Source organism: Asterias rubens, chromosome 7, assembly GCF_902459465.1.
Source record: "Asterias rubens chromosome 7, eAstRub1.3, whole genome shotgun sequence".
In the NCBI taxonomy this organism is placed as follows: Eukaryota; Metazoa; Echinodermata; class Asteroidea; order Forcipulatida; family Asteriidae; genus Asterias; species Asterias rubens.
Window position 1 is genome coordinate 14,894,217 of NC_047068.1, and position 20,492 is coordinate 14,914,708.

Below are 20,492 nucleotides of genomic sequence, written 5' to 3' on the forward strand. Positions count from 1 at the left end.
AAAAACTTAAGGCTAGTCCTTAGTAAGGCAAGTATAAGACTAATCTGAACTGTTTGTGAAATCCACCCCAGGGCACTAATAAAAGCGCATTGATATGTTTTTTGTAAAATGCGCCATATAAGAACTTTTTGTATTATTATTATTATTCAAATTATTTCCTTTTGATCTATATTCCCTCCTGCTCGGTCTTGAATTAGATCATGAATCCGTACTGTCTTACGTACAGCGTTAGTATAAGACTAATCTTAACTGTTTGTGAAATCCACCCAAAGGGTACTAATAGAAGCGCATTGATACTTTTTTGTGTAAAATGCACTATATAAGAACTTTTTATTATTATTACTATTATTCAAATTATTTCCTTTCGATCTAAACTGCACACAAAAAGTAAGGAAACTTTTTTCAATCCAGTATATTTGTAATAATTTATTACTCTCTTTGTATATGGTATATATCAATGCAAAGCTGAACTGTTCCTCTTTAAAATGATACCACATTTGCAATGATTACATGTTGCTGGACTTGGCTACATGAATAACAATGAGGCAAAGTCACAAATCAAATGTGCCAAAATTACCGATGTCTGTGAATGGTCAATAGGTAATGATCATTAATCAAACCGATCAAGCTTTTCAGAACCATTACTGGTTTACACAATGATTTGCACCAGTGAGCTCATCGGACACAATTTACCCTCATCTCTTGAAAAACACCTTGTTTGATGGGTATTTGCAAGACGATATTCTACAGCCGATTGCAGTCCCATACTTGCAGACTCTTGGACCAAAATGCCATCTTTCAAGATGACAACGCTCGCCCCCATCGAGCCCGACTGGTGACTGACTACCTGAACAATGTTGGGGTGCATCGGATGGATTGGCCCGCTAACAGTCCAGACCTGAATCCCATGGAACATCTGTGGGACCAGCTTGGCCTCGCTGTCTGCGCCAGAACCACCAACACATCAACTGTGGCTGACCTAACCAGGTTCCAATGAAGAATGGAACGCCATCCCTCATCATCAGCGCATCACAAGACTTGTGTGCAGCATGAGAAGAAGGCTCCAGGCTGTCATCAACGCCTTCGGATCATCCACTCGTTACTGAACTTTTTTTATCAATAAAGTGTATTAAGATTAGTAAGTTGTCTTGCTTGTTTGAATTACAGTGTCAATTTGATTGTTCACAAAGTAACACAAAATTGCTAATTTTGGCACATTTGATTTGTGACTTTGTCTCATTCTCATTAACGTGGTCAAGTCCAGCAACATGTAATCATTGCAAATGTGGTATCATTTTAACGAGGAACAGTTCAGCTTTGCAATGATATATACCATATACAAAGAGAGTATTAATTAATAACAAATATACTGGATTGAAAAAAGTGTCCTTACTTTTTGTGAGCAGTTTATACTCCCTCCTGCTCAGTCTTACATTAGATCATGAATCCGTACTGTCTTGCGTACAGCGTTACTGTAACCCTGATTGAACTTGTACCACAGTTTACCGGAAAGATCTTGCTGTTGTTGTTGCCTGGTACTTGCTTTGTCTTTTTGGCTGGTGTCCGTACTGGTACCATCTTGATCATTATCCCCTAAAAAGAGATGAAGAATAAAAGACAAGTTAGACGGACATTTTTGTAGAAATTGTTTTTGTAGAGGCACTGGAAGGAGGCCACCAGTCTAATTAAAACAGCGTCCTCCCTTAAAGCCATTGGACACTTTCGGTAAACAGTATTGTCCAAAGGCCCACACTTCGTGTATCACAACTTATATATAAAATAACAAACCAGTGAAAATTTAGGCTCAATCGGTCATCAGAGTCGGGAGAAAATGACGGGAAAACCCACCTTTGTTTCCGCACGTTTCGCCGTGTCGTGACATAGGTTTACTATAATCCGTAATTCTCTTTGTCGAGAATTGATAATTGTTTTAATGTTTTCTCAAAAAGTAAAGCATTTCGTGGAATAATATTTCAAGAGAAGTCTTTTACCATTACCTTCTGTAAACCCTGTAAGTTATTTGTAAATCTGTGAACTTTTATTTATTTTTTCTGTTCCGAAAGTGTATAATGGCTTTAACAATGCTCTGCTGGTTGAATGCCAGTTAAAACCACCCGGGGACCAGTCAGAATAGAATTCACTCCAAGTGGTCCAGCTGGCTAGTTCAGTCTTGGGAAGCATCCACATTTTATTTTAAAGGCAGTGGACACTATTGGTAATTGTCAAAGACCAGTCATCTCACTTGGTTTATATCAACATATGCATAAAATAACAAACCTGTGAAAATTTGAGCTCAATCGGTGATCGAAGTTGCGAGATAATAATGAAAGAAAAACACCCATGTCACACGGAGTTGTGTGCTTTTAGATGCATGATTTCGAGACCTCAAGTTCTAAATCTGAGGTCTTGAAATCAAATTCGTGGAAAATTACTTCTTTCTCAAACTATTCCACATCAGAGGGAGTCGTTTCTCACAATGATTTATACTACCAACCTCTCCCATTACTCGTTAACAAGTAAGGTTTTATGCTAATAATCATTTTGAGTAATTACCAACAGTGTCCACAGCTTTTAAGTGACTTGTGAACAAAATAACAGAATAGTTAAGACAAAAAAAACCCTAACTGGTCCTTCTGGAAAAAAGTTAATATTGACGTCTTACAAATGGTCTTGTGCATTTGAATTTATTTCAAGCCCTCCAATCAATAACACACAATACAAATAGCACAACCCAGTCACTAACAATGTGAAAGGGCAAAAGATCAACACAAGGCTGACAACATACACAAGTTTACAATCTTCGATTCAACAAGCCAATTTCTCTGATGAAGAAATCATTTAAACACAAAACAACATTCGGTTCACCGGGAGCTCTAGAACATTATCCCTCCCAAGAAAAAAGTATTTGGAGTATGGCCATACAAAATTAATAGAGCGAACTACCCACAGAAAGTAAATGGCTCTCTCTTCCTCAAAGCTTAAAAGGAAAAGAGAAAAGTCCAAAGGTTGTGGACAAACACTTGAAGTTTTAACAGTAAACATTGAACAAGAAAGTTGCATAAGCCCAAGTTAATTTGAGGCACGCCAGACCATAATTTTAAAGGAGCGCGATCGCGCTCGCGCTCCTCCGCGCTCCTTAATGTTTTCCAAGGAGAGCAAAAAAAAGCGCTCCTTACAAATTTAACAAGAGCATGTTTTTTCAATACCCTAATTGTTGATTAAAATAAGCCGCTTGAATCTCGGAGTTTATAAGCCTGCTGCCACTTGAATGTTGCGAGTTGGCAGTGGCAAACGAGTCCTATTATAGTCTGCTCTGACTGTGTTTGCGTGCGCGCGTGCTTGATGATTACCGCAGCCGGTCACACAGACGAATGTGAGCGATTCCACACTGGTTGTGTTTTTGCGCGCACGTGCTTGATGTTTACCGCAGCCGGTCACACAGACGTATCTGTGTGGGGCCTATAGAATTCCACACTGGTGGGCGGGCTCTTACACTAAAGAGTGGTACCGCAAATACACGCTCATGATTGGTTAAGTATTTTGTCATGATAAAAGTATGCCGTAAAGGGGGGGGGGGGGATCTCCGGCCACCTGGCTGGACAAACGCATTTTGGAGTAAAAACAATTGAAAGGAACTGGGATCATGCACAGTAAACTACAGTAAGAGCCCCATGCTGCTCGACGTGAAAATTTTGTTTGCTTATGCTGGATTATGACATCAAGATGTCAAGTGTTCAATTATCAACATTCTTGAGGTGGAATTTGGAAAGTTATGGTTACGAGACGGCACCAATAAATGACAGGGTCATGGTAACCAAAATTTGGTGTAAGGTTTGTCGGACATATATCGACAAAATCAAGCAGGATAAAAGAATTCGTGGACAAGCCCAAGACATGAGCTAGATAGAACGCCAAGGGACAGCCGACCGGAACTACTCCCATTTTGTGCATTTCGTCCGATACTTTTCGTGGATTCATGAAAACATCGTCAAATAATTATTCTCAAGATATACCTGCAACTTTAAACACTTTTACAACCCCACAGTGATAAAAAGGTACACTGATTCGAATAATAAATACTTGTTGCTCACAAAAACGCTGTTTTAATGGCGAAAATGTGTGTCAAACTTCATAAAAAATGTCCCGCTGAATTACACACAAAATGGTGGCCATTGAGAAAGTTTTCGCCGTTACGTCATGAACTTGGGTCTCACTCGGGCCCACACAGCTTTGACGTCAAAGCTAATCATACGCACTGGGGATGGTCAGATCTGGGTCGACCCGGGAAATCTAATCGAACGCACCCGCAAGTAATTGTATGCCCCCCCCCCCCCCAACCCAAAGGATATTTTTGGCTCCAATTCAAGTCCCGCCCGCCCAGCTCTCGAGCCCAGCCCTCAAACCCCTCGTACATTTTAAATAGCGCCATTGCAACAACTACTGCCAGCGCGCGTCCTTCATTCTTGGCGCTTGCAACGCCGGTCCAATCACAAGTCACATAATCGCGTACTGATGCATATGGAAGATCCCACGTACTACCCATTGTATGCAGATATTTTTCCAGACCAATCACAAGCACACATGGTGTTGTAGCTCATGCATATGGATAAGTTTGCACTGTGTATAATAATTATGTACTGCATGTCCAGTACAGTACAAGTGTACAAAAGTATGGCCCGTGGTCGGCCCTGTGTGCAGTATGTGAAGCTGGCCGTACCAAGGCAGGCTAATCAGTCGCGGTCGTTTTGTGGCGCGATCGACGATCGGCAGCAGTCGGTGGTTCCCCACACTGCTTCATAATACCAATACGGATTACGCTGACGTACATGTACACACTACGGTGCCGATGTGCACAGCCACAGACAAGAATGTTTCTTTGCTCTGGAGAGAGCTACAGACAACTACAGTATTAAACAAGCCCCAAGAAATAACAAAATAATTGAAAAATAGCGGACACAGTTTTTCTGTTATCTTTAGGCAAATTCACAAAAGATAATTACTATAAAGTTAAGACAATTTCATTCTCTGCCATATTTTGTACTTAGGCCTATTCTTTTTTTTCTCAAAGGGTGGCAACATTAACAGCGGATAACCAAACTTTTTATTTTTAGGGGGGGGGGGTGCCTGGGGGATATACATAATTGTGGGGTCTATTTAATTTATCGAAACATTCATTTTGATTGCAAAAAAGTTGTTTCATGATTAAAGTAAACTCATTAAATTGAGTAAGAAAAAGTTAAACAACTGGTGAACTTTGTGTTCATTTTCTTGAGTACGTGTTCATTAAACTTGGGTTTTGTTAGCGAGAGCAAAACGCTCTCCTTAATTCATTTTCTTGAATTAAGGAGAGCAATTTACAGCTCTCCTCGGATTTATTAAAATGAAGGCCTGCACGCATGAGTTCATTACATCATTATATACACATGTACAATACGTACACAATAAAAATGTATGTGACTCATTTCACAAAGACATGCAACTACAATAAAACAAATAATAACATTAAGAAATACACTGAGTTAAAACATGGCCACAATATTTTAAAAGGACTCATGCATATCTACTAAAAGCAGGCCAATTGATTGAAAGAATGACCCCAAAATCTTTTCGGAGGACTTACGTATTATGGGCTCTGGAACTTTCTTCTTGATGATTCGGCCGAAAAAGTCTCTTAAAGGCTGAGTGAAAAAAGCAGGGGAAAAAAGTAAATGGAATTAAAAACTGTAATCCTTTTTGTACATCCCAAAGTAAAAACTTCTTGAATGATAATGCCCTCTTGTGATAACATGTATATTATGGGACATACATGTACGATTGATGACGCTTTTTTAGGACATATAAAAGATTATACATGTACAATAATGGCGCTTTCAGAATACATAAAATAGATTAAGTACATTGTATTTTCCACCTTGGCCCTGCAATAGTTAACAATTCTTGCATTAATGAAGCTTCTCAAGAAGTTACTGAGCTATATCTACCTTCTCTTCTTCGTCCTGTATTTTCTTGGGCTTTAATTTCTCCAGATGTCTGGCGGGGACCTTGGGCCCGTCCTTCTTGCCACCTGCTGTGACTTTGACTGCCTTCTTAGATGTTTCGTATGGTCTGGTACAGCCAAACAAATTAAAAAGAAAGAAATAATGTAGGGGGTTGAAGCGGCGGGTGGCGTAGAATTTCACAAAGAGGTAGTTGGATCTATAAAATATATTGCATAAGTGCATAGGCGCACATAACAGTTTGAAAACCACTGACGGAGACTCCTTCGGTCAAATAGCTCATGTTCACCATACTTTGTAGTGCCAAGAACAAGTCACATAACTTTTGCTGATAGAACCTTCTCAGTATATGGACCCAAATTCTGGAATAAACTTCCAAATCACATCAGGGACACAACATCACTCAACACATTCAAGGCACTTCTTGAAGCCCACTTGTTTCAGGAGGCCTACCATCAATGACTTGTTATTTCTTCTGTGCCTCAGCACCTTTGAGCAAACCTTTGATTTAGCCACTATACAAATTATTTTTGATTGATTGATTGATTAATTCAATGTTATTTATATATCAAATAACAATCACTGTGTCAATGATGAATAAAGAGTGCTTGAATTTGTCGGATACAAGATCTGCAAAGAGTTACTCAATATTGATCTGTTGTTCATTTGGTGTCTTTGTGACAAAAAGCGTACCCATGACTGTGGATGTGCAGTTTCAGCCTTGAAATCCTTACAATGGTAAAGCACAGCACATCTATCAAATAAAACAAAGCAACATCACTAATAACCTGAACAAAAATTCTTTATAAAAAACAAAAAGGAAACTTACGCATTTTTTCCTCCGATAGCTGCTTCACTACGTCGCATCTTCTCAAGGCCAATCTGAAGAAAATCGAAGAAAGATTAAACAGTCAAAACCAAAGGAAATGTTTTGTTACAGGAAAATCTCTTTAAAATAAAGAGTTATTATAGACAACCTTAAAGTTGATATTTAAAAACTTGAATAATCATAAGTTGATAAATAAAAACATGAATAATCAAAAGTTGATACTTGAAACATGAATAATCATAAGTTGATATTGACCTCTCTAGCAATGAGCTGCTTAGCTGCGTATGTCATCTGCTTCATTTGGGGTGTGCTGCTGAAACGGACCACAGAATCCAGATTCCTGCACCAAAACCAGACAAATAATCATTAGCTCCTTCATAATGGATATAAAATTGTTTTTAAGAAAATAATACCAACCAACAGAAGCTTTAAGAGAATAAAAACCGCCTGCATGAAACCAATGCAAAGTCTGCTTTGCTGGCCACTGCCATCGTGCTAAAGACCAGGTCATACCTGATGTTCTAGATTGGAGACTTTCGCGCCCTAATAGAGGACAAGACCTTCTAACTACATCAATGAGTCTGAAATTGAAAACCTTTCAAACTTGATGAGGGATAAACATCTCTGGCAGGATGTTGTGAAAGGGATCTCGGTTGTGACCGATAAATGATGATGGTGATGAAAACTTGTACTTACGGATCCAGGACATAGTTATACTGTCCCTCAGCACTCCGTTCTTGGTTGTATGTCAAGTTGTAAGCAATCATCGTGTTTATAAGTTCCTTCATGTGGCGTTTCTCCTGAGCGCTGAATAACTGAGTATTAACCTGTTGAAATAGGAGAAATGTTGCTGTACAAAACTACTAACGAAAAGCAAAGATTGCAGGGAACCCATTCATAAGCAATCATGCAGTGCTTTTAAAAAACAGTACCTTTAAATGGTGTAGAGCATGTTGAGAAACTTTTCACTTTGAAGTACTGCAGTTATGGAAAAAGATAATCCTTTTTATTCCCCAAAATTTGAATCTGAGAAGCGATACTAACAGTAACATCTCTCAGATTGTGTATTCCAATTGTGGACTAATACATTTGAAAATAATCACTCCACCTTTTGACACAAACTTTTCACAAGTTAGCTTGATAGAATTATCTATATATATATATAGGAGTCAAACAATCAAATGGTTTCCAAAAACCAAAGGTATATTTTCCCTTTTAGACACCTGTGAGTGTGAAGAGCAGATGATGAGGAAAACTTTGACTGTACTCACCGGTCGAAAGGTTGGTTGCAAGATAATCAAGAGGAGGGGTAAGATTTCTTGGACGGAGAGACGTGGATCTAAGAAGCAAGCCGTGTTTGGAGACACTCCAGTCAAGATTGTTGTCAACAGATTGCTGTTTTTCGTCTGCTTGATGAAGTTCTGTACCGGTTTCAACAAAGTATAGGGTAAAAATCCCTCTGCTCCCAAACTTGTTTACAAACAAATTTTATCAAATATTGATTGTTATACAGGATTGATAAGGATAACAATTTTTCTCAAATTTTAATTTGAAATCTTACTGATCATGAAGTTCATACTAAAACCATTTTTTCTATTAAGGGTTATGATTCCGGCACGGACATATTCGCTCCAGTTTTTCGCGGAATCTAAAAAGAAGCGACCACCATTTGAAATGAAATGTTCACAGGTTAGTTTTATTGTATACAACTACATTAGGATTAAAACAACCAAATGGTTAAAAACAAAACAAAGGTATACCTCATATGAAGAGTTGGGGTACTTTAGGCGTTGCTGGCCAGACGACGCAAATAGTAGATGAAATGTGACTGGTGTGTATGGAAGGTAGCGATAGAAAACGTAGTTCTGAGTGTGAGCTATGACACTATTCAAACGATCATGGAAGATTAACCAATCATTGGCCAGATTCACCTATGGGAATGAGAGAGAAAAGAATTAGATAAAAAAGGTCGGAGCTGAGCTGTTGCTTACTGCATGACGGATAACTCATTCAGTGCCAAGGTCATACGGTCATACATGTACTGATCTTTTTTATGTTTTCTAAAGGGTCATCAATCTTACATGTAGTATACATGTTATCATGAAAGGGCATCATCACTCATGAAACACTATTGACTCTCTCGGATGTACCAAAGCAACACAAATCAACATGATACATTTTGTTTGGTAGGAAAGAATTTTTTTTCTGACCCCTTGCATTACGAGCAGCGCACTTTACACACACCTATTCCGTCTGCCATTTTGGGAGTCAAAATCGTGCACAAACATGCACGGAGGAAACGACTCCCAAAATGATGGAAATGGTAGACATGCATTATTCGGAGGCGAGTTTCACGTTGTGCAAGGGGTCTTTACACAATTTTCGAAAAATCTAAAAAAGCTGGGCATTTTAGGTCAAAACGCAAAAAACCCAACCAAAACAGACACAGAAATAGTTTTATAAACTCTGGTGATGGCATTTGAAAAAGGCCCTTTTCAAAATGATGACCTGGGCTTGCCTTTGGGCAAAGCGAAGGATCAAAAAAGAGCCTAAGTAAACTCACATTCAACCCAAAAACATAACAACATACTCACTGCATCAAGTCTTGGGTCTTTGAATTTCACCTCCAAATAATTCTCAAATATTCCTGAAAGAAACAATCAATTAGAAAGTTATAAAAGAGTCTACCTTGCAAGGTAGACTTTTTATAACTTGGTATATAGATGAGTTTTGTCGTTCCTTGCTTCGATGCAGTATTTCCCATATATCATAAAAACAAAGAATTTACAATTCTAAAACAAACCAATTTATTTATGTTTCTGACATTTTTTCTGAAAATAAATATTAACAAGATAAGTGATGTATGAGCGTATGGTGATGATTATACAGAAATGAATGGTCTCTAGAGGGTTCAACAAGTTTGTTTGGATGACCTTCTCAGCAAACTATTAAGGGGATATAAACACCAAGCTGGCAGCAGCCAATCTCCTTTATACAAACATTGGTTTAAGGTTTATGATTATGAATTACACAAATCAAGAAATTGTGCTTCAAAACTAAACAACAATACTTATTGTGGAAGTGTCGTGGCCGAGCAGTTAAGAGCACCAAATTCAAACTCTGGTGTTTCTGATCAGCAGAGTGTGGGTTCGAATCCAAGCCAAAACGCATGTAACAGAAACCAGTGCACTTATCGAAAGAGAAGGGGTTCGCCCCCTGTGTTCCTGGCTGAGGCTGCTAAATGCGCCGTAGCACCTTGTAAACCCTTATAACTTGCTACATAATTGGGTCTCATAATTCATCACTTCAATAACATATCTTTCTGAAAGTTTGTATATACTCAGCGCCTTGAGTACCTTGTTTGGTAGATACGTGCGCTATATAAGACTTCGATGTTGTTTTAAAATCAGCAATAAGCTTGGTCTATCCACTGGACCACTGTTGTTTTTACCTTGCACAAGTTTATCGTAATCGCCAGCAGACTGTGCCAACTGGACTACATTGTTGAAGCGTTCTGTCATGGACGTAGGATTCTTCTTGTCATTTGAACCGTCTAATGACTGGCCTAACGTTGCTTTACCGGAGGCCACGTCATGTGGATTGGCGTACTGCTTTCTGAACAAACCACAACAAAAATGGGTGTGATCTCTGGCTATATACGGCAGTTACAGATTGAATAGACCGATCCATTATGCTCTGCCCACGACACACACGTGTGAGCAAGAACATGTGAGCCTCTCCAATGATATTCTGCACAAATCTTCCACACGCGCCAAGCATACGCGCACGCATGTCGGACCTTATTTTGTCGGACTTTTGGTTGAGCAATTGGTTGTGATTGGTCAATACGCAATGGGGCAGAGCTTAATGGTTCAGTCTATTGCTTCTGACTGACACCCCCAAACAAAAATATTGGTAAAGTAGGGAGATCGCCAACATAGGGTTTGATAGGTCAGCTGGTAGTTAAGTGACCCTTTTCCTTTTTTTTGGGGGGGGGGGGGTGGGAGTAGGGGATGACGCCATAATTCGGGCATGATATTTGGTCCGTGGTAAAAGAAGAACATTTTATTATCCAAGAGCTGACCTACATATACACACGGTGTAGGCTTTAATAAACAGTTCAGGCTATTTAATCAAATTTTTCCTGATTGGTTTAAGGAGCAAAAAAAAAATTTAAAAAAATCAGAAGTCAGAGTAAATTAGGAAGAATATCACGTCTGATTACCCTTAAAAATTACACTTACTTTTTAGGCAAGGGAAGTTTGAAGATTTCTTGCCAGATTGTAAAGAAGCCTTTGTTTTTATCTTTCTGGCCGATGCTCAACGAATGCACGAGGCCAAGACTCAATACTTTGCGCTGACTGTGGATAAACTATCAGCAAAATACAAAACAAACATGAAAAGAGGATTTGAAACTGTGATTGGAGAGTACTTATTGGGGTAACAACATGTACATGAGTAGGATTTGAAACTTTGCATGGTGGAGATACAATCTAGTAGGGTTTGCAGTAACACCATGTACATGAGTAGGATTTGAAACTTTGCATGGTGGAGATACAATCTAGTAAGGTTTGCAGTAAAACCATGTACATGAGTAGGATTTGAAACTTTGCATCGTGGAGATACAATCTAGTAAGGTTTGCAGTAACACCATGTACATGAGTAGGATTTGAAACTTTGCATGGTGGAGATACAATCTAGTAAGGTTTGCAGTAACACCATGTACATGAGTAGGATTTGAAACTTTGCATGGTGGAGATACAATCTAGTAAGGTTTGCAGTAACACCATGTACATGAGTAGGATTTGAAACTTTGCATGGTGGAGATACAATCTAGTAAGGTTTGCAGTAACACCATGTACATGAGTAGGATTTGAAACTTTGCATGGTGGAGATACAATCTAGTAAGGTTTGCAGTTACACCATGTACATGAGTAGGATTTGAAACTTTGCATGGTGGAGATACAATCTAGTAAGGTTTGCAGTTACACCATGTACATGAGTAGGATTTGAAACTTTGCATGGTGGAGATACAATCTAGTAAGGTTTGCAGTTACACCATGTACATGAGTAGGATTTTAAACTTTGCATGGTGGAGATACTTTGATGGAATTCAGGAGAATGACTTACTTCTAAAGAAAAATAAGCAAACTGAACAAAGCGTTAAGTTGTTACTCCCCCAGTTCTTTTCAGAACATAACACAACCCATAAAGAGTCATTTTCATGCACATGGTTTTTAAGTAATGCTTTAACAGAGTTAAGATCAAATAGGCTATTGTTAGAGTTGAAGGTCAAAGGTCATACCTGTAGTGTATTAAGACAGGATCGTATATCATTATCTGCCTTATTGCATAGAGCCATCAGTGCCGTCATGTCTGTACGTAAAGCATTGGTCTTTGCGATCTGTGGAACATCAAAGTTTGAACAATTCAGATTCTTACTTTATATTAACCCTTATGAACTGCCTCTAGCTACCGGGCAATCTCGTTGGTCTAGTTGGTAAGACTGCTTTGAAATTACAAAGGTTGGGGTTCGAATCCCACCCCAGTAATATGCCTGTGATTTTTTGCACAGAGCTCGGGAAAATACTGAGAATAAAGTGCTAACACACATCGGTGTATATGGGTAAAACCAAAATTAATATTACATTAACCCTATTACCTATTATGTTTTGAGATAAAATGGTGGTGTGTCTTGGCCGAGCGGATAAGAACACCAGACTCAAGCTTAGTTGTTTCTGATCAGCAGAGTGTGGGTTTGAGTTCCATTCATGACACTTGTGTCCTTAAGCAAGACACTTATTGAATATTGCTTAGTCCTTTGGATGCGACATAAAGGTCCCCTGTGTTGTGTAATGCATGTAAAAGAACCCAGTGCACTAGTGGAAAAGAGAAGGGGTTCGCCACGATGTTCCTGATTTGATCGGCTGCATATTGAGCCACAGCACCATGGTGCTATAAAGGAATAGGTCTCATACTTCAATTCGTAGCTTCGCATACCTTGCAGAAAAAAATACTAAGCGCTTTGATATAGGGGTGTGAGAAAGCGCTATTTAAGAACCCACTATATTACTATTACCGGTACTATTATTTAGCGCTTGAACAAATTACCTGATTGAGTCTTGACGCTAGCCTGGTGGTGAGGGTAGAGGGAAAGTGCGTCACAAACGCGACTTGTCTGAGCTGCCTCAGAGCTGGAACATAACTGATGGTCATAAAAATATACATTGTTATTATTATTATTATTAGATATTTCTTGTAATGAAACAATGATGCCACATAATAAGTGAACTTTTAAATCACTTTAGCTCTCAAGCCTGAGGAAACCTGTAAACTGAGGGTGCTTGCAAATATGCAAATATGGTAAAGTATCTTGCTCAAGGACACAAGTGTCATGACCAGGACTCTAACCATCTATGTTTGAACCCACACACTGCTGATCAGGAACACCAAAGCTAGAGTCAAGTACTCCCCTGATCATGGGCTATAAAATGCACTGTAAATGATTTATTATTTATTCTATTCAACTTTATTTTAGTGTAAGATTGTGGATTGGTCCTTGTCACTTACGGGTCGTTACAAATGCAGATAATTGGCCGCAGTAACAGCTTGGGTTTCTTCTTCTTTGAGTTGGGGGCAGCTGCTGAGGCAGCGCCCTCTGGACCTCCTTTGATGAATGCTAGGAGACAATTGATTGCAGGCTGGAAACAAGTAGATACCCAAATAAATAATGATAGCAAACTACTAATAAAAAAATCTCAAAGCTAACTGATTATAAACCTCAGTCCAGAGATATAGATCCTTTTTAAGTAATTTGACGTCCAAGAATGGCACTGTTGCTTAGCCACTGCAGCAATTCAAAATAAACACAGTTGTGAACAAAATTCTACTCATGTACATGGTGTTACCACGAATAAAACCTTATAGATCGTATCCAAGCCCACATCTGTATGGACTGTAAAAGGGGTAACCCTGTTTCAGCCCGAGGAGTAGGTGGAAACAGCCCCTGGAAAAATAGTCGATTGTAGCCAACACGTTGAAGTGGCCTTAAAGTTTCTGACAACTTGAAGAAAAAAAAAAAAAAAAAAATGCAAAGTTTCAAACTTACCGCTGGGGCACCATCAATCTCATCAATGACCAGACAGTTGGGTCTCCTTTCTTTTGTAAGAACAGACTTCATCTGTGTTGAGGACTCCAACTTGTTCTTGAAAACATCTACGCTACGATCATCACTGAAAATGGGTATTGGTTTAATTGTATGAATCGGCCAAAAATAATTTCAGGGTAGTTATGGACCTTGACAATCTTTATACCTTAAGTTGCAATGTGTATGTAAATCTGTGAACAGCCGAGTCTTGAGAAAGTACTGTAAAAATTACCCATATAATGTCGTCAGGTTTTGGACTTGCAAAATAAAAGTAACCCATTTACCCATTTCTAAAAAACTGCAGATTTCAAGCAAAACAATTTTAAGGGAAAATTGTCATAATGACTTAGTTTAAATCATGTAAGTTACATGTGAATCTGTAACTATTTATATTTTCAATCTTACCGATGCTGTGCATCTTAAACCAAACTGAAAGAAGAAGTGCCAGTAAAAAAATAAAACCACAAGGAAATACTGCTTAACAATTTTCAGCTAAGCAAAAAGGAGCGGGAAACCAGTCAAAATAAGGTACATGTGACATGGTATTTTGGCTGGTAACCTTAGCAAGCTTAAGCAGCTCTATGAAATTGGAACCTGCAGCTGATTTCACGAAACTGCGTAACTGCGTAAGTCCACTCGGCAACGTTTGGCGCATGCAACGTTTATAGACAAGTTTTGGCAAGTGGACTTGCACAGTTGCAGTTTTCGTGAAATCGGCTGCTGGTGTCCTACCTGGCGTTCATTTCTACCACGTTGTATCCAGCATGTCTTGCTATGATATGCGCTAATGTCGTCTTCCCTAGACCTGGTGGACCACACAGCAATGCTATCTTATGAACAGGTCGATTCTGTGCGTCAAGCTCCTAAATAAAGACAAAATAATAACAGTAATTATACAAGAACTGCAGGACTAGCAATCACATGGTTGTGGGTTCGAATCCTAACAAACTAGCTGCTGATTTAACAATGAATAGAGTAAGTATTGTCAAGTATTTATAAACTTGTATTACTTATAAGAGATGTTAAGTTTGCATCGGGGATAAAGAATATTAATTTTGGTTTTTACCCATACACCGATGTGTGTTAGCACTGTATACTCGGTACTTTCCCGAATCCTGTGAAAAAATAACACAGGCATGTTACTCGGGTGGGATTCGAACCCACGACCCTTGCAATTCTAGAGCAGTATCTTACCAACTAGACTACCGAAGTTGCCCGGTAGCTAGAGGCAGTTCAAATCCTATGTATTACTTACTTATATATCTACATTTACATAGGATTAAAACAGTAGAACGGTTCAAAAACCAAAGGTTTAATTCCTTTTGAAGAGGGAATTTATGCTGTTCAAATAAAGAAACATAAATCTAAACCAGAATATTACCTCCTGTATTTCCTCATGTTGGTAATTGAACTTGAAGTTCTTCTTAAACTGCTTCGGGCCCTTTCCATCGGGCTGCTGCTGTTGTTGTTGTTGTTGTTGTTGTTGTTGTTGTTGTTGATGATGTTGTGGTTTTTTCCTTTGTTTTTTCTCTTTTCCAAATACCAATATGTCCCAGAGTTTCAGCCAGAAGAGAAGATTGCGATTTATTCCCTGTCGGAATGGAATTAAAAAGTGATATGATTGGCAAATCATAAACAAAAAAGAAATAAAAGTGCTAGCATTTAAATCAAGGTCAGCTTGTATAACTTGTCACCTTTTTGAAAAGATACCACACTGGTCAGTTGGGAAACTGTGATTAAAATTAACGCATACAATTCAGAATAGTAAAAAACAAAAGCTGAACAAGTTTTGTGACTTTACCACTTATTTTTTCTAATCAACAATTCCTCACCACATTTCAAAATGGAAATTCAACTCATATGTCCACTATGCAAAACACAGCGAAACACCTTTATCATGGTACAATCTCCCAATGGATATAAAAACTTTGCAAAATATGAACAATTTCAAGAAGAGTCTACCATTTTCAAGAAGAGACTCTAAACTCATCTGAACTCCAAAGTGTAGGTCTGTTTTGTTTGTTTCCAAAGCACTTATTTTTCAAAGCACAGAAAAGTATTGCTTAACAGAAACAGGTTACCAGCCAAAATTACACTTGTTTTACATTATTGTGACTGGGGCCCAGAGAAAATTGCTGAGCAGTATTTTCTGCTTAACAGCTTTATGAAATCGGCGTGGCCCCACAACTTCATTGAAGACAGAGCCCCTCCTCCAATTAGGAATCTTCTTGTGTTACTCACATCATCACTAAGTAGATCGGTGTAGCGTTTTGGGGCGTACTGATCCACCCATAATGCAGAGCACTTCTCTTCTACTCCCTCCTCCTCATCTTCTCTCTCATCGTCTGCATCCTCCGGCTCAACCATCTCAAGTTTCTTAGCTAGATCTCTGAAGAACACAATCATCAAACAAAGATAGGAAGATTAATGGTTTTACCCCTTACACCAATGTGTAAACACTGGGTACTCAGTACTTTCCCGAGTTCTGTGAACAACATCACAGGCATTTTACTCAGATGGGATTCAAACCCACCTTTGCCAATCTAGAGCAGTTACTTACCAACTAGACCACCGAGATTGCTCTGTAGCAAATATTCTATGGAAAGTACTGCGCCACGCATCTGGAACTCTCTACCACTTAATCTTAGATCTTGTCTTTGTATCACAACATTCAAATCTCTTCTCAAAACTTATCTTATGTCACAGGTTTTCAAGGACTAATTTTGTTGTGTCCGTTTTTCTTTGTTTTGTTTTGTTGTTGGTTTTTACTGCGCCTTGAACACCCAGCAGGGTGAATACGTGCGCATTACAAGTCTTATTATTATTATTATTATTATTATTATTATTATTATTATTATTATTATTATACAGTGCTTACACACATCAGTGTATGGGTAAAAACCAAATATTATTTTTAATCCCAATGCCAATTTAACTCTGTTGAATTTTGATTCAAAACATTCACAATGTCTTATGACTTAAAGGTAAAAAGTACATTACAGGAATGCTCCATTATTAAGAAAGAGCAGACACATTCTTTTCATCTGACAACTCACACCTGTTATCTCCATGTATTTGCTTTTCCAAACAGTAAACTTCAGTGGTGCTGCTGAATGCCCCCAGTAAAATTAGCTGCTCATCCATCGAGTTTGATGACCCAAGTAATTCAAGATTAACACACTTGCTCACTAAAAGGGTATAAACTTTCTGAATTTTTGCGACCAAATTCAGAATTTCTTGAATGGCACTTTCCCGTAATGATACGTTTGGTAACCACTCCTAAAATGAATGGCATCATCAGAAAAACAAAACAAATTTAAAGTCTTTAATACCTCTTGAGTTGGGATGAGATCCTGTCTGCATCTTTCATTAATCTCTCATGTCTCTGTAGAAAAAGAAAGAAATTTTATTTAGAAATATTTTAGTCCCAGGCCTTGAACTGGGCTCTTGAAGGGCCACATTAATTTTCCTCTCGTAAGGGCACTTCTGTCAAAAAAAGTTTTTATTGGCACCTTGCAGAGGGCACCACGGCAAAAGCACTTGGCACCACGGACACATTGCCAGGACCGAGATTCAAACCCACATTGTGATTACTCACCAACCACAATTTGAATTCTGTGCGCTAGACGGTTTGCCCATGACACACTGTTGTCATGGTATGATGTGTTTGTTGACTATGAAAGCTAGAAAGAAACTATAAACAGGAGACTACACCGGCTCTTCTCAGAGCCAACAGTCCCACAAAAGAGATTTACTCATGGTTGTACCCACAAGTCTACTATTTATTTATCGTTTCTTCCTATTTATCCACACCATGCAAAGCTTCAAACAATACAAACTATCAAAGCGTCTCTTATTTTACCTCATTCTCAATTTCATCCCTCATCAGCTCAACGGGTATTGACAGGAGACGTAGAGGACCAACTCGCTTCGGCTTGGAGACTGTCTTGCCTTTCTGTATTGTTACAATTGCATTTAAGACAAATAATAAACATCAAAATAAGCACATGAACATGCATTAAACAGGACGTCACTCAGCCCTGAACAAAATGACTTACATGAACTAGATATATAACCCCCCCCCCAAAAAAAAAGAAAGAAAAAAAAAAAAAAAAAAGAAGCAATTTAAGCCAGGAAAAAATCAAGTGAAACTACACATAAAAAGGCAAATTGCAATGTCAAAAAAGTTTAACTCATCATAAAAAAAGTCAACTATTTACAGAAATTGATCAGATGGCTGAAGCAAAGAAAAAAAGTGCAATAATTACTACTAATTCTCACCATCTGGTCCTCAACACTTTCCACTTCCTTCATCCTTAAATAGACTCGTCGCCCATCCTGCGAGGTGAGTCGAGCTGACAATCCTGGCGGTTCCCTCAGCAATACCTGAAGACGTCTGTATCCCACCGGTCTGTCTGGATCACCTGGAGAAACCGCCCTCGTGTGGTCATGGGTTTGACCTTTCGGCGCGGCCATTTCTCTGTGTCGTTGAACTTGTTGAAGGATTTTCTCATTGGCTGTTGGTGAGGCAGGTGGCGTGATTGCACTCTCATCAGCTGCCTTGTTGGACTCATGGAAGAGCTTCCGGGCACGTTTTGCAGTAGATGCTGATGGAGATATAAGAAGTTAAGGAAGGGTTAGGGCCTTGGGACACAAGGCAACTCTTACAGGCAACTTGGTGGGAACCAACTTTAGTGCAAGATTACACTTCGCTAGCACATGAGTAATTGCTCAAACAATGTCTAACGATCGCCCAAGGATATGTGAATATTAAAATGTGAGTTGATTTGTACAAAAACAAAACACACGAAAAAAATCCTTTTTGTTTCATCTCAATTGGACGTCGCAAGTGCGATGGATTTGCAGTTTGCGATCTCATCGCAAGTGTGATAGCTATATGATCACAAAGGGGGACTTAAATAAAATCAGCCCCCTGGTCTACAACTTAGGTTTGAATGAAGTACCTCTTCTTCTTGCACATCACAGGAAAAACAATTAAGATTTCTTCTTACTGATAGTGGGAAGAGGAGCATCTATGACCAACTCATCTTCGCTGTCAGACATTGGCCCAAACATCTCTTCAATATCTCGTTTCTTGGCTCTCCTCTCCGATGAGGTATCCTCATCTTCTCTTGCGAGTCCATTTTCAAGTCTTCTCGACGTTTGATTGTCTTTGTTCAGGGCAGACACTGGGTCTGATTGACTGTCGTGAAGTTGGTGGAGTCCATTGGCTTTATCTCTTGTTGAACTTTGAAGAATGCTTTCTGATGACAATTTCTGAGATTTGCTAACAGCTTCCGAGGACGTGGTTTTCTTTTGAGTCAAACCTCTCTCTGATGCTAAAAATGATATGAACACAAAATTAAAAAGTTGCATTAGGCCTAAACTGGAAATAAAGTGAATGGAATTGAGAACCTTTGCAGAGTTCAGCTAGAGTGCTAGAATTTCATGTTCTCCTAGTCCTAGTCTTTGACTCCAACAATAAGATAGGGTTGGTCCATGTTAAGACATCCATGATATGTTAAGAATTATGATTTCCCATTGTTCTGACAATGACATCCATATATAATAGGGCATTTTCAGGCCATTTTGATTTACTACTTTTTGCATTTAGACCATACTAGTTGCGATAACATAACCCTCCTTCCGATGGCCGGAGCCTGTCGGTCGGGAGGAGGGTTACGTTATCGCAACTAAGACTGCATAGGTGCTTTTGGTTGGTAAGCAGTGTTGCAACAGCTAATTCTATTTCCAAACTATGATTTTGAAGTTACTTCTAGTTCTATAATTTAATATTTACTTTTTATAGGCCTACATGATTGTTTTTCATAGAAAATAGATATCATAATTTTGCACTGGAGAGAATGTTTACCAAACTGTCTGGGATTACAATAATTTTCACACCATTTATATATTATTGATAAATATTAAACAAATCAATATAAATAATGACATAGCCTATAATACTAATAGTCATGATAGTATTACAAAATAAATTGTATTGTGCGCATTTACAAAAATAAAATAAAGAGTAACAAAACAAAACAGTTGTCAGTAGTTTGGCCTACCTTCCATCTCCATTTCCATTTCTCGCATTGCCTCAAAATCATCCGCATATTCATTCTCAAAGTCAAAATCATCTTCCATGATGACGAACTTGGTTGACAGAAGTCAATCTTTCACTCGATACTTCAAGGATTCTAAGTAAACGTTTATAACAAGTAAAGTACATCGACTTCAATGTGGATTGTTGTGGTCTACGAATAACCAATCCAACACAAGTCACAACTCAACTCAACAAAGATATTTCCACAGATAATTGTAGTTTATTAGCCTATCAAGTGTTCTATTATTATTCAAGGTAGTCATATCTTCATTTTCGTTTGATACATTTTACAAATCACATGCGATCTCCACCCTTTTTCGAAGTAAATAAAAACTTGCTTGACATGTGTATCTCTCTCTACCTCAAAGATATTCCCGCGAAAGCTACCAAAACATCACAGCTGGTTCCCTGTAA

At 38.6% G+C, this 20,492-nt stretch overlaps 1 protein-coding gene across 1 annotated transcript; it reads right to left on the bottom strand.

Annotated features, from left to right (window-relative positions):
* Window positions 1-1,375: 1,375 nt before the first annotated feature.
* On the bottom strand, window positions 1,376-20,278 carry LOC117292983 (chromosome transmission fidelity protein 18 homolog). Its single transcript, XM_033775170.1, has 23 exons — window positions 20,041-20,278; window positions 18,985-19,311; window positions 18,254-18,579; window positions 17,835-17,927; window positions 17,305-17,357; window positions 16,214-16,361; window positions 15,354-15,563; window positions 14,705-14,835; window positions 13,934-14,057; window positions 13,396-13,526; window positions 12,937-13,030; window positions 12,131-12,229; window positions 11,070-11,197; window positions 10,277-10,440; window positions 9,420-9,472; window positions 8,586-8,756; window positions 8,097-8,246; window positions 7,522-7,652; window positions 7,081-7,165; window positions 6,826-6,878; window positions 5,982-6,105; window positions 5,621-5,678; window positions 1,376-1,593 (listed from the first exon to the last, which is right to left on the bottom strand). Exons 1-23 carry the CDS (start codon window positions 20,117-20,119, stop codon window positions 1,430-1,432), a joined length of 3,096 nt encoding a protein of 1,031 aa, XP_033631061.1. The 5' UTR covers window positions 20,120-20,278; the 3' UTR covers window positions 1,376-1,429.
* Window positions 20,279-20,492: the final 214 nt, after the last annotated feature.

Coding starts and splice junctions, on each gene's coding strand:
- LOC117292983 (XM_033775170.1), bottom strand. CDS start 20,119: ATGGAAGATGATTTTGACTTTGAGAATGAATATGCGGATGATTTTGAG. Junction 17,928..18,253: donor AAAGTGTTGAGGACCAGATG/GTGAGAATTAGT, acceptor GTAACAATACAG/AAAGGCAAGACAGTCTCCAA. Junction 13,031..13,395: donor ATCTGCATTTGTAACGACCC/GTAAGTGACAAG, acceptor TATGACCATCAG/TTATGTTCCAGCTCTGAGGC.